This window comes from Vicugna pacos, chromosome 21 (assembly GCF_048564905.1).
Source record: "Vicugna pacos chromosome 21, VicPac4, whole genome shotgun sequence".
Lineage (NCBI taxonomy): Eukaryota > Metazoa > Chordata > Mammalia > Artiodactyla > Camelidae > Vicugna > Vicugna pacos.
In genome coordinates, this window is record NC_133007.1 from 4,959,391 (window position 1) to 4,973,818 (window position 14,428).

At 49.6% G+C, this 14,428-nt stretch overlaps 1 protein-coding gene across 1 annotated transcript in view; it reads right to left on the reverse strand.

Annotated features, from left to right (window-relative positions):
* LAMC2 (laminin subunit gamma 2) overlaps positions 1-14,428 on the reverse strand; it is a 55,779-nt gene that overhangs the window by 9,952 nt on the left and 31,399 nt on the right. The window contains exons 8-16 of the mRNA XM_006211775.4: positions 11,249-11,361; positions 8,774-8,992; positions 8,049-8,231; positions 7,201-7,446; positions 5,081-5,226; positions 3,387-3,543; positions 2,872-3,077; positions 1,746-1,825; positions 512-661 (exon numbers count right to left, since the gene is read on the reverse strand). Of these exons, the coding sequence (XP_006211837.1) occupies positions 512-661; positions 1,746-1,825; positions 2,872-3,077; positions 3,387-3,543; positions 5,081-5,226; positions 7,201-7,446; positions 8,049-8,231; positions 8,774-8,992; positions 11,249-11,361 (1,500 nt within the window). The remainder of the gene's footprint in view (positions 1-511; positions 662-1,745; positions 1,826-2,871; positions 3,078-3,386; positions 3,544-5,080; positions 5,227-7,200; positions 7,447-8,048; positions 8,232-8,773; positions 8,993-11,248; positions 11,362-14,428) is intronic.

Below are 14,428 nucleotides of genomic sequence, written 5' to 3' on the forward strand. Positions count from 1 at the left end.
ACAAAGAGGACATTGAGCATTTGCTCTTTTCTGTTCAAAGCAAAAATTCATCTTGTTGTTTTAAAAGCATGTCGTTGGGATTATCGCAAGAACCAGTTGAGCACAGGTGTCAGAGATGTGCCCCTCTCCACCTTCACAGCATGAACCTTAGAGTTTTATACAGGCTGGGTCGGAAAAATGCAACCCAAGTCCCCCAGCTCTTGACAGCACGACTGTGTTAGGGTTACATCCTCCAGGTCGTCAGATGGGCGTCCTCACATCCCTCAGGCACCACCGAGGGTGACCCTGTCTTCAAGGATGCAATCCCTCCGTCAAAACACAGACTTTACTTAGATTAATCAACCTTCTCTTCCAGCCTTACAGGCATCTGCTTTTCTCCAAAGTAACACTCTCATTCTCTCATCTCTCTCTTTATGGGTATATTTTGAACGCAGCACCCCTGGTCGCAGTTTGCCCTGTACCCTGACAGGTGGCGGATTATTGGTCCATGGGAGGACCTGTCGAAACGTACTTTCCCACAAGCTCTTGCACCACGGAGCCCTCCAGGCTGCCGCTGCCACCTCCTTCGCTGAGAGCCTTGCGCACCAAGGACAGCGCCTGCTTGGAATAGTCCTCGGTTTCCCTTGCCAGTTGCTCCATGTTATTGGCTGACTCAATGTGGCTGAAAGGATTAAAAACAAAGAATTTGAGTTTTCATACCAGAGGGCTTCCTTTAGGACTTCTACTTAAACGAAGAGAGAGGAGTAAGGGAACTGGTTTGACTAGAAAAACCAAACGGAACTGACACCCGATTAGATGGAATTAGAGGAACTACCAAGACGCAGAAGATGCTCTGGAGAAGGAGCCTCGTGTCGTAGACATTTTTGGTGACCTTCTCCATTATGGCATAATCAGGGGGAGCCTGGGGCGGGGGATGGAGATGGGTGGGAGAAGTCTCAGGGTGGTAAGATATTTGTAAGCTGTTTTCTGCAAGAAGAAACCCCTAGGTTTTATTTCATCCAGGATCCAACTCCTGACTCACTCTCTAAACTGGACCCACCCCTCGGGGGGACAAAGCGTATCAATAAAAGTCCCCCAGGTGCTTTGTCCTCCTAGTTCTAGAAAGTGATGGAATAAAGCCCGGGAGGCAGCTCCTGCTGCAAGAACAAAGCCACCCCCTTCTGCTGATTGAATTCCACCTGGGATTAGCAGAGCCGGCCGCCTTGCTGAGCCCACTGCCAGGAACAAACCTCTTCACATGGCAGGACTGGTAGCCAGGCAGGGACGAAAGAGCTGCCTGCTATCACGGGGGCCCTGCAGAGCCGGTTTTCAGGAAGATCCCCCTGTGCAGGCTTGGCTCCCACAGGCTAGCAAACAACTCGTTGCTACTTGCTCCCAGAATTGGTGTGGGGGCCTGGGAGTCCCTCAAAGCTGCAAAGCGCTCTCTTCCAAGGGCTGACTCAGTTCACGGGGCCCAAGGAAGTACATCTGACATGCACCAAAGCCATACTGTGAGTCACAGAGAAATCTGGAAAAGAAACAGCCCCACCCCCAGCACCTGCCGAACGACCTTGCCCCGTGGCCACCTACATACGCTAAAAGCCTAGTGGTTAAGAAATGGCTTCAAGGCGGGGCGGTGGGGGGCATGGCTGCGAGGGAGTCGGGAGGTCATGAATATGGTGCTTTGGTCCCCAATACCGTGCACTGTTGTTCAAGGCTGGCCTTGCCGGGATGGTTAGAAGCAGAGGTGCCCCAGTGCTGCTCACCTGTCTGCCAATCTCGTGGCCTCCTGAGCTAGACTTTTAAAGCCATTTGGCCCCACATAGTGGTCTGAGGGAGGAATGTTCTGTGGAAAAGGAAAATCGGTTAGGACTTTGCCATGAGCCTAAGAATGAGACAAGGAGCCTAAGCAGGTCCTGTATCTGTCCTGTCAGAGCCACACAGCATGCTGCACCCTGCACACCCAGAGTCCCTGGTCACCATGATCATGACATTAAAAAAGAAAAAATGCATAGACAAGAATACAGTAGAAATCCAAGTTCAAAAAAAGTCCATATATAGGTATAGATGCATTTAAAAATATGTTCATATTTTCGCATGGATTTAAAGTCTAGTAGAACATACACCAGGCTTTAATAGTAGTTATTTCTTGGGAATGAGGTCATAGGGGATTTTTATTTCTTTTCCGAATTTTCTACAAAAGGAAAATCAATATACATTATTTTTTAAATCTTTCATTTTCTCAGCATAATATCTGATTATCTTCCAATATTCTTGATCCACCTCCCATCCACCCACTTAATATCATCGTCACCGTTGCCTTCTCTATTCAGAAAGAAAAGGGTGCTCCTGCAGACCTCTCCCCCTCACCACACTACAAATCACATCGTTAAGAAAATCAGCCTGGCAATGTTTCCCCCTGCTTTCAGAGCCATTTATTCATTGGGGTCCTTCCTTCCTTCTCCCTTCCCTTCCTTCCTTTTTCATTTTTTCTTTTGTTCATTTGTTCATTCATTCATTCATTCATTCATTCTTTCAAGCAGCAAACACTCATCACAGCCACATATTGTGCAATGGGCTGGGAATGTAAATGTGGACGAAATGGAATCCTGCCCTCTGGGAGCTAACAAGCTACAAGATATGCAGAAAGAAGGAAGAAGAGGCAGGGCTCTGGGTAGTGAGAAATAAACCAGGAGAAGGATATAATGCAGTAAAATGGGAATGTGTAGGAAGCCAAAGAACACAGAGAATGGGTGTGACTCTGCAAGGAAGATGAGTGGGACTGTCCGCCAGAGAGACCAGAAAAGCCGAGAGACAAGGGGAGCCAGTGGCACCTGCAGGTGGGTCTCCCCTCCCAGCCATGACCTCAGTCCCTAACCCAGCACCACCTACCGAGTTTCGCAGGGCAGCTTCGCTTTCCTCCAGGCTCAGGCGCATCTGAGTGAGGAGCCTGTGGGCATCCTGCCCGCGGTTCTGATGCTGGCTGCCCAGGGCCCGAACTCTCTCCACGGTCATCTTGAGGTCATCCAGGCGGTTCCGGTAGCTGTTCTCCTGGCTCCTGGCCTTGGTCAGCTGGAGGTTGAGGGATCTAATAGCACCTGAGCACCAACAAGGAAAGGGAGGATGAGCACTCTGGGGGGCAAGGAATCAAATAGTAACGGAGGGTCGAACAAGTGACTTTGACTGGCTTATGGCAAGATGGTAAAAACCCAGCCTATAGATGCATGCAGCTGCTCTTATCTTCACCGCTCAGGGCCCAGGAGAACGTCACAGAGAGTCCCTCTCCTCTGCACGCACGAGGCAGAGGTGTCCGCTGGCTGTTACTCGCCAACGATTCTATAACCTAGCGTAATGCTTTCTAGGACTCTGAATTCTCTCCTGTGTGAAAGGAAATTGGCCTTCGTCACCTTCTGAAATCTGGGCTTCTCTCAGGATGTCCTGAAGGGCCTGCTCGGCCTGCCGCATCCTGCCTTCCAGCTCTGTGCTGGGCACTGCTCCCCCGCCACCCTGAGCCATCAAAATCAGGGTCTCCAGGCTCTGGAGCTGCTGCATAAACTGATCCATCTGAAATCACACAGGAGGGAGGGTCAGGACAGACGAGGGAGGTCACCAGGCAGCCAGGGGAGAGCAGCTAGGAGCCCAGAAGCGCTTGGCACGTCACGGCAGGCGAAGGGCACGCTCCAGAGCCCAGCCGTGCTGAGCCTGAATCCCGGCCCCGCTGCTCACTGGCTGTGTGACCTCGGGCAAGTCCCTCCTTTATCCATGGGATGGGGTGATGGTAATAGCACCTTGCAGACATGTCACCCGGACTAACCAAGCCAGTGTTTGTATAGTGCTTCAGGCAGTGCCTGGAATACGGGAAAGGCTACGGAGGGCCGGTTAAATAGATCAGTTTACAGCACAGGTTGAGTGGGTTCTACATTTGGGTTCTGTCTGAGTTCTCTCCTCCCTCACCCTTCACCCCAGCAAAGCAATAATTAATAATTAACAACAACAGCATAATTTCATTCTTCTCTGGCGTTTAAGTGAGAAACTTCTGGGGTGGCGGGGAGCCGTCCCTGTTTGGACAGCCGCGGCACCTCCGGGGTCCTCGCACCTTTTCTATGTTTTTCTTCATTTGCTGTGTACGAATATGTCCGGGGAAAAAAATCCAAACTGGAAAGCGGCATGTGAGTGGAAAGAGCACTGAACTCAGATTCAGGAGACCCAGGTGGGACTCTCGGCTCCACCTGCCCGCCTGACTTTGAAAAATTGTAAGTTTTTCAAGACTTTGCTCAGTGAAAACTGAAATCAGAATGCTTTTTCTTCCAATTTGACTGTTACCATGACTACCAAATGCGACAGTATCTGCAGAAGGAGTTTTGAAAATGATAAGTATAAAAACATAAGCCTGAAGTTCTATTATTATTATTATTATTGTATTATTATTAATTATTATTATTATTATTATTAGGGGTTTTTTGTTTGTTTGGGGGGGAGGGGAGGTAATTAGGTTTATTTATTTATTTAAAAAAAATTTAACGGAGGTACTGAGGATTGAACCCAGGATCTCATGCATGCTAAGCACACACTCCACCACTGGCTTATCCCCTCCCCCCATAGGTGGCAACTATCACTATTATATGGAAAAATTTTTTCCAATATACCAATTCTTTTGTGTGTGGGGGGGGCATACTTTTCCTTGTCCCTTTTTTTTTTTTTGAGTTACAGTCAGTTTACAATGTTGTGTCAATTTCTGGCATATAGCACAATTTTTCAGTCATACGTGAATATACATATATTCATTTTCATATTCTTTTTCACCATGAGCTACTATAAGGTCTTGAATATATTTCCCTGTGCTATACAGTATAAACTTGTTTATCTGTTTTATATATACCTGTCAGTATCTACAAATCTCGAACTCCCAATCTGTCCCTTCCTTCCCTCCTCTCCCCTCTGGCAACCACAAGTTTGTACAATATACCAATTCTTAAAGAAACAAGTGGTGACTCTCAGCCAGTCCCCAGGAGACACGGAGGGTCCTGGATTTGTGACAGATCCACCCAGGAGACACTTGAGGAGTTTACTCCTGGGGGTGAGGGCTGGTTAGCATACACACCTGAGTCTTCACTTGGTTATAGCACGCTGGGCAGCTGGCTAATGCTGCGTGCTCACAGTTGAGGCCGCCGAATCCCGGTTTGCAAACACAGCTGCCATCACTTCTACACTCCACGGGCTCCGAGCCCACGGGGCTGCAGTTGCAAGCTAGAGACAGAAGACAAACAAACAGCTTTCATGTCAAGCTAATTCCAGAAACTGGAGGTATAGGAAAGGTAGAAGGAAGATCCAGTCACCCAAGGGTGAGGAATCCTTTGCCCTTGTTGATTCATATTGTGTTAGATTCATCTCTCAGCTGTGCCTCCAGAGAGGTCTCAGGAACCACCTGGCAGGTCTGTTTGGGGTATGTGTGGATGGAGAGGTACTAGAACCGCCCATCCTTTCTAGTGGCACTGACTTCCCCCCATTAAACTGTAAGCCTGTTAAATGGTCTGCAGATGCTGGGGCTTTGCTCACAGGGAGGATAACATTTCTTCTGGGCCTATGATGTGCCAGATGTACACATCTCCCTCTATTTTACAGATGAGTAATATGAGCTCAGAGAGGTTGCACAGTTTGTCCTAGGACACACAGCAAGAAAATGGCAGGCTGGAATGAGAACTTGGAAAGATCCAAAGCTCTTTTCCTCCTGCTCTGCTGCCTTTGATGTAGGAAGTGCAGTAAAGCAGTATCTTTATTCAGTCAAGTTAATTGAGTACCACTACGTGCCATGTTCTATTCTGGGAGCAGAGGAGGTAAGCATGGGTGAGACGCTGCTCTAATGGCGCCACTGTGATTTCTCTAGGTTACTCCCTCTTTGGTGCTCACAAAACACTTGGCACGTGGTAGTATGACCACATATCTAAGTGTACTGTCACCATTTGCTTACGTGTTTGTGTCTCTTTCTTATTAGCGTATGAGCATTTTGGGAGCTGGGACTGATTACCCATTATTATAACCTCAGTATCTAGCTCACACTGGGGACATGCCAAGTGCTTGATAAAAGATAACTGAGTGAAGAAATGTGTGGTCTAAAGGCAGGGAACTGTCTATGAACAGCACCTTATAGCTGGAATTGTGTAGTTTACAGCGTGCTTTACAGCCACTTTGAGTTATATGTTATTCATCCATGTGAGGACACTGAGACAGAGCGCTTAACTGGCATGACCAGCGCAATACAATAGGGATGTTAGAAAACTGGACTTGAACTCAGTACTGCTGATGTCACGTGGACACCTCCTGCCGTGGGGACACCACAGCTAACCCACAGGTTGGGGTCAGGGCAGGTGGAGTTTTGCCCCTAGGGAGAAGTCCTGAGTTGCACAAAGGTCCTCAGGCATTTCCAGGGCTGGGGACTCTGGTGTGATGGGGGAGCTTGATGCAGACCTCCTGGGAAACCAGGAATCCTCCAAGCTGGGTCCCCAGAGCCACTCTGGACCTGAGTTCCGGGCAGTAGGGCTGGTCTGGGGCCTCCGTGAGTGAGGGGTGAGTCTGCAGGGCAGGCCGGCTCCTGAGAACTGAATTCCCTCGAGTGCAGAGCATGTGCAGAGGGTTGGAGGAAGGGCCGACAAGAGGCCTGAGCTGCTCATTCACGCTTTGATCTGAAGCAGCCCTGGGGAGGGCTCCACGAGAGCTGCTGCTTTGAAGCCGCGTCTCCTTCACAGAAGTCTGGGCCGTCACTCCCCACACATCAGTCGCCCTGACTTCCTGAGAGGGCCCCTTCGGCTCCTTTACGACCCACGCCCCTCCCACTTCAGCGGGGTCGGGCTTAGTCTCGAGTCATTTACTACCCGCACTTGCAGGTCTGGCAGCCGCTTCCCTGCCCACCAGCCTCAGGACGGGGCAGAGGACACGGCCCCATTTTATCTCCTCTTCCACTTTGGAATGTAAACCTGACCTTTGTCACTTCTCCCACCCGGCTTTAACCCATTCGACATCCTCCCCGAGCCCAGCTGCGGGGGAAACTGGTTTTCAAGCCTTTGTCAGGTGAGAGGTCCAGGCTGCTCATGAGCCAGTTGGTCAGAAAAACCAAAGTGGCATCACACTATTACCCGCTGCTGGCCTTGCTGATTCGTGTGTTCTTACGTGTGCACACGCGCACACACACACATACACACACACAGACTGGGGGCACAGTCCTACCTCGACACTTGTCCGCTGGGTTGGGAGCCAAGGGGTCCCCAAAATAGCCTGCTTTGCACTGGTCGCAGTGGCCCCCAGCCGTGTTGTGGATGCACTTCAGACACCTGCCCGTCAGGCGGTCACAGTTTCCAGAGGCACTGGGGTCCACGTTGTTGTTGCACTGACAGGGCTGACAAGGCCTCACTGGGCCACGTTCCCCAAAGGGATCCCCGAAGTAGCCATCGGCACAGAGCTCGCAGCGGGCACCTGGAAGGGACCAATGGCCAAGCCCAAGTGACCATCCGTTGGCAGCAAGACCAGACGCAGAGGTCACAAGCACAAGTCGCCCTCTCGAGGTTTGTCCCCCTGGACCCCAGGACAGTAGCCTCAGGAGCAGGAGCCCCCCTGCGAGGTTGGGCACAGGTGGTGGAACACAGCACCACTGGGAGCCTTCCAGACAGTCAACTAGCTGGCTGGGAAAAAGTCAGACTTAGAGCCACACCTCTAAGGCACTGCTCTGACCGGCAGGGAGGTGTGACATTTATGAGGTCATGAAGTTTTCCTTCTTTACCTTGGTTCATTTTTTTTAAAAACTTAGCTAAACCCTGCATTTCGTCTGAAAACTTCACCTCCTAATGACCAGCCTCCTAAGACAGCTTTCAGCGTTTCCTCCCAGAACTGCACACTCCGCCCTGCCTCCATTCACTTCTGCTCTCAGACACTGAACTGTGCTTGTCTTTATGAGACCATTTAGGTTAACCCTGAGGGATGACAGCGCCCTAGAAAACCTAGCAATGACAAGTCTCTGGACGTGAATTCATGGAGTGTGCACAGGGCAGGCCTGGCGGCGGGCGGGCAGCTGGCCTCACCGGTGACGCCCGGGGGGCAGCTGTTGCACACCACCTCCTCCGTCTCGGGCATCGCGGAGCAGCCGAACCCACTGGGACAGGGACAGGGCTGGCAGCTGCGGGGGTCACGCGGGTCGTTGTAGAAACCGAGGGGGCAGTCGGCACACTCGATGTCAGGGCTCTCGTCCCCTGAATAGCAGTCTCCTGGGAGGCAGAGGAAGAAAAGAGGGGCAGACAAATGAAACTCTCCCCCTCCTTTAATACGGATGGTACATGGGAGCCAGAGGTTGGTAGCTCAAGGCGTCCCTTTGGGAAGCTTTCCCCAGAGTGCCTGAATGCCCGCCCTCACCTCTGTCCTTAACCATCCATAAGTTAACCCTGCTCCCCGTCCCCCAGGCCTGGCACCATCTGTCAGCATGTTCATTCAGGCCCTGACTTTGCTTTGATCTCCCCCTACAACTCTGGCAACTTGACACCAGCACCCCAACCCAGCACTGAACCATGACAGCCACTTCCTGGAACCTAGCACCTCTCCCACCGCCTCGCGGCATTTCCACAATGAGACGGATTGAGTGTAACAGAGCAGTGCGGTGTCCATCTCCCCGGGCTCCAGCCCCGCTTCCCACAGCCCTTTCCCATCTCTGAAATGAGTTCAGGCCCGGTCTTCATGCCACTTTCTCTTCCACCGGAGACCCCGTCACCTGGCTGCACCCCCGACCGCCTGGTCTGGGTGTCCTTTCACTCACCTGTGTCTGGGTCACAGGCCCCGCCCCCTTGGCAGTTACACGGGATACAGGAGCCAAAAGGTCCCAGTCTGGCTGCATCTCTTTTGTAGCCAGAAGCACATTCCTGGCAGAACTGTCCCTTGTACCCAACAGGACACACGCATTGTTCAACCCAGGGAGCTGGGGCTCCAGAGACGGGGCGGGCTGAAATCAGGGTCACGTTGTCAATGTACCCAGTACCTGCAGGACAGAGAACAGGTTAGACGTAGCAGACGGTAAGGGTCAAGGTTCTAAGGCTGGGCCTCTCTTTGGGTTTTATTTTTCTTAACCCCCGGATGAAACAAAAATTCACATTTTAAGGCAAGACAAGAACAATTTGAACATAAAACTTTTTTTCTGCGCTTTAGCCTCCTCCTTCCCCCTCCATCAGCTGCACTGTGTATCTGCCTTACGTGTTAACCAGACCTCCCCTGTGGCAGAAGTGCCTGCTCAACCATGAAGATCCATTTTTCTCCCTCTGGCGCCAGCCATGCGAGTCCTTAGAGGACACCGTTCCTTTGTCAGTCCTGTCGGGGGTCACAATGACCCGCTACTCACCATGCAGGTGCAGACATCTTTGGTGAACTTTACGTACAGTGCCGATACACAATTTCCCTTAAAGACAGCGACTGGTGCAGAACAGACCGGTCAGCCAAGCTGGGGTGATGCTGGGCCACACTTAATGCAAGTTCTCGCTTAAATACTTATGACCTATTAATGTTACGAGCTATATGACTTGTATTCTGTCTGTTTTACAAGATTATTGTGTTTCTTGCATCACCAAACGTGAGACTGAGCAAATAATAAAGGTAATGGTAATGATGATAAAGGTAATGATGATCAGACGACTTGAAACAATTTGATCAAAGATGCAGTCCCGTAAGGTCAGTGACTGTCAGAGTGTAATTCCAGCCCTGGGAAGAAGCAACAAGAAGGAGCCATCCTGAACTGCGACAGAGTAAGCAGCGAGGCAGGCGTCCAGAGGCTCTGCTTACTGTTCGCAGAACCCAGTCCAGTATCGGCACATTGAGCGACCCATCAGGGAAGTCCTCGCCCGGCCTGGGAATGAGCATTCCTAGCGCAGTGGGACAAATGGGTCAAGAAATGCCTCCCAAACCTGGGTTAAAATGAAGCCCTAAGGAGAAGGGACTGTAAAATAAAGGATGTCGCCCACCGTCCAGTTCTGCAAATATCAAATCATTAGCTGCTGCAGTGACTGACCTACAATACACCCTGGGAGGAATTCAGGACGAGGAACTCTGTGCCCTGGGAAAACTGGCAGAACTGGCCCTCAGACGGGGAGGTGTTCTCAGGAGAAAATTTTATGAACCCAGTTTCCCACATCTTCCCATGCTTTGAAAAGCGCTAAATCCATTAACTAAGATACCTGTTCCTCGCAGACAGCAGTGACCTTCTGCCAAAAGGTGTGCATGCCTGCACGTACCGCCCCTTCCAAATTCACACACGTGCTGGCTTCCCCCTTCACCTCTTTGAAACAGTTCTCAGAAAGCTTGGACAGACCGTCTTCCAGGTTATCCTCCTCAGGTTGGCTCAAATAAAATTTTCCATTTCTTTCTTAGATTGACTGCTGATTCGTTTTTCATTAACAGCCCTGTCAAAGACAGGTGGCGTTCCCTCACCATGCCCGCGGTCTGACATGACTGAGGGCACAGGCTCTGGTGTGGGAACAATCGAGTTTAAATCACCCTCACCAGCTGTGTGATTTGGGCAAGTCACGTTAGCCTCCCCATGACTGTGTTTCCTCAACCGCAGAAGAGAAATGACAGTGGTGTCTACTTCCTCTGTCTGTTGGGACATTCAATGAGACAACGCATACTTTACAGTGAGCCTGGCACACGGTGATGATTCAGCGCACGGTGAGGAATCTACCTCCTGCTTTATTTGCTGTATCAGCGGCATGGGAATGGTGCGTGCAGGCCATGCTTCCTTTTCACATGAGCGCTAAAAAGCTCAAGGAGCTCCTATTTAAATATTTCCCTTCGGGACTAGGAGTACACACCACAGTAGGTAGAAGTTCAGTAGTAGCGATGAACAGCACACATGGTGATGTGCGAACACGGTAGCCCCGAGTATAATCCCAGAGGAAAGCTACTCAAGAAATAAAGAGAGCAGTCTCGTAGGCGCCGTTTCCGAGCTAAGGGAACGTGCCTTCGTGTTGTTGGTTATCTTCTTCAAATAATCAGCTTTAATCTAAATTCAGAGACTCCTTCAGCAAAGTAGCATCGTTCATTCTTCATTGGTGCTGACCTCTTGGCTGGAGAAACATTCCTTTTTAACAACTTCTAGAATGTAAAACTTTAGACCCAATCGGCAACTCTACACCAAAGCCATCAAGAAGTTTGCCTCCTTGTTTGGAGACTGATGCCACCTTTGAGGGCTGAAGCAAATTAAACTGAAACCTAAGAAGAGAGGAATTCATTTCTTTGGGCCACTTACTGTACTCTCCATAGGTAGCCCGGATCTGCAGGGATGTGAGGTTCCGCAGCAGCCTTCGAAACTCAAAGTAACTCAGCTGTGGGCTCCAGCTACTGCCCGGGTGTTCATTTAATCTGCATGATTTAAAACCAAAAGCTGAAAAATCCAACTCTTATCAAATCTTACAATTTGTCTATGTGATACGAAGTATGCCCAAGACTGCGGGAACAGCTAAGCCCCTTTGCGGTCCTGCCCTGAGGGGGATGAAGGACTGGTAGCTACATCCCTGCAGGCACAGACCTGGAGCTTTCTCACTCCGTGGGGAGCGCAAATCTCACAGGCTGTGATGGAGGGCATCCCAGTGCAGGAAGCCGAGCTCCAGGGGTCAGGGTGGCAGTGCTGGTCCGAGTCCTCAGAGGCCACTTGCTATTCTCAGTGATGCAAAATCTAATATCAGGACGTCTCTGAGTGCGAGAAGCTCTGGTCCTCGAGAACTGTCGTTCATTTTTGGTTTTGTGGTTTGAATGATTTCTTATCTGAGCACATTTCACCTCCTCCTATTTTCAAAAGTCAGTCTTCACCTTCCACATTGTCCACATCAAATACTTCCTAGTTTGGCATCATAGTGTCTCAGCGCATCACACCACCAGCCCCGGCACAATTCTTTTTTATGTTGTTTTTTTCTTTACTGCAGTGGCTTTTCCAGGACCAACCCTAACTCTTTTGTTTCATTCACTGATTCGTTAAACAATAGTTTACTGTGCCCTTGGTTTGGGCCAGAAGCTGTGTTAGGACAGAGAACACAAAGACAGCTAGAGTGAGGTGATGAGTGTCTACCCAGGGGAGTCGGCAGGTACGCAAAGAGCCATGATACAGCGCAGTGAGTGCTGCAACACATTTGTGAATGGGATGCCACAGAAACACACGATGGACAGAAACTCTACCTGGGATTCTGGGAAGGCTCATACAAAGGAAGAACCTGTAAGTTGAATGTCAAAGAGCAAGCTCACTAAGCTGAGAAAGCCGAGAAGATGGATGGGTGTTCCAGGGTGGAGAGCTGGCCGTGGGTACCTTTAGAATACATGGCACTGGGTGTGTGCGCTGTGGGTCTTCTGTTCTCTATTCCCTTTACCTCTGCTCTGGGGTGGACCCCCAACAACCCTCACTTGAACCACGGCGACTGTCTTCAGATGGTTCGGTTAAGGACCCTACCTCCACACAGCATTTGCACCCAGCCTTCACACCTGATCTTGCCACTTCTCAACTTCCAGCCTCTCAGTAGCTTTCCATCATCTTAAGGTATGAGCAAGATCTCGGCACCTTTACGTGACACCCAAGGCCCATTATGCTGGGTCCTTTTCCAGTCTTTTCAACTTTATCTGCCCATGCCCCCTATGCATGCTGCATCCCAGCCATAAATACTGCTGGCCAATCCTCCTGTTATGCCTTTCCACCTTCCCACGTAGACTCACGTGTACAGGTTGTCCTGAGTTCGTCCCTGGGAAAGCCCTGTGCTTCTTTCTGTTCTCAGTCCACACACTGCCTCCCTTGTGACACTTTTCCTGACCCCTCCAGGCAGAATGAAGGTACTCTTCCCTCTCCTCCCAAGTCCCCCCGAGCACGCACCACCACGGAAGTGATTTTGTATTGTGTTATGTGCGCTCTTTGACATGTTACATATCCTACTAGACCATGAGCTCTTGGAAGACAATGATCATGTTTCTTCACCTTGATTTCTCGGCCCCTAACACAGCACTAAGCATTTGGTAGGCACAGTCCTTTCCCCTGACGCTCTGTACCCACCACTCACAATTCTCATTCTAGGGAGAAAATATTTGCAAATGATATATTGGATAAGGGGTTAATATCTAAAATATATAAAGAATTTATACCACTCTACATCAAAACTAACAAACAACCCAATTGAAAAATGGGCTGAAGACCTAAATAGATATTTTTCCAAAAAATGACATACAGACAGCCAACAGACACATGAAAAGATGCTCAACATCACTAATCATCACGGCCATGCCACTCAAAGCCAGAATGAGACGCCATCTCACACCTGTCAGAGTGGCCATCATCAGAAAGACAACAAATAACAAGCGCTGGTGAGGATGAGGAAAGGAAATATTTGTGTGCTGTTGAAGGGAGTGTAAATTGGTACAGCCACTACAGAAAACAGCGTGGAGGTTCTTCAAAAGATTAAAAATAGAACTACCATATGATCCAGCAAGAGCACCTCTGGGCATCCTTCTGAAAAAAAAACGGACACCCCTGTGTTCACTGCAGCATTATTTACAATAGCCAAGATATGGAAGCAACCTAAGTGTCCATCAACAGATGAATGGATAAAGATATTGTGATACATATACAGTGGAATATTACTCAGTTATAAAAGAGTGAAATCTTGCCATTTGCAACCACATGGATGTACACAGAGGGCATTATGCTAAGTGAAATAACTCAGAGAAAGGCAAATACTGTATAATTTCACTTACAAGCGAAATCTAAAAAACAAACATAGCAAAATAGAAACACACACACAGATACAGAGAACAACAAGTGTTTGCCAGAGGGGAGGCTGTGGCGGGATGGGCGAAACAGGTGAGGGAGATTAAGAGGTACAGACGTCCAGTTACAAAATAAAGGAGCCTCGGGGATGAAATATACACATGGGGAATCTGGTCAGTAACGTGGTAACACTGCACGATGACACACGACAACTAGAATTTTCGTGGTGATCCTTTTGAAACGTATAGAAATGTCAAATCACTATGTTGTGCACCTGAAACTAACATAGTGTTGTAAGTCAGTTACACTTAAAAAAACACCCATTCTGCAGGATAACATGTAATCTCCTTGGACACACACAGGGCCGTCCGTGACCTCGCCTCCGCTTTCTCTGACCTCACTTCTCACTGTGTCCCCCCACCCCCACCCCACTCCATGCTCCACTCATGCTTAACTGCCTGGAATTTCCTAAATGTACGAAACTTCCTCAAGCACGTTTCCTCTGCCTTGTGAACCTTTCCCCCTTTTCTTAGAGAGCTGCTCTGCACCTGCCACTGTGTCCCGGGAAGCTTTCCTTGATAACGCCAGCGTGAGTTACTGGTGCCTCCTGTGTGTGTTCAAAACACCTGTGTCCACCTTGTCTCCCTTGTCGCTTACAAGCTGCACCGTCATCATCTGTGTATTTTC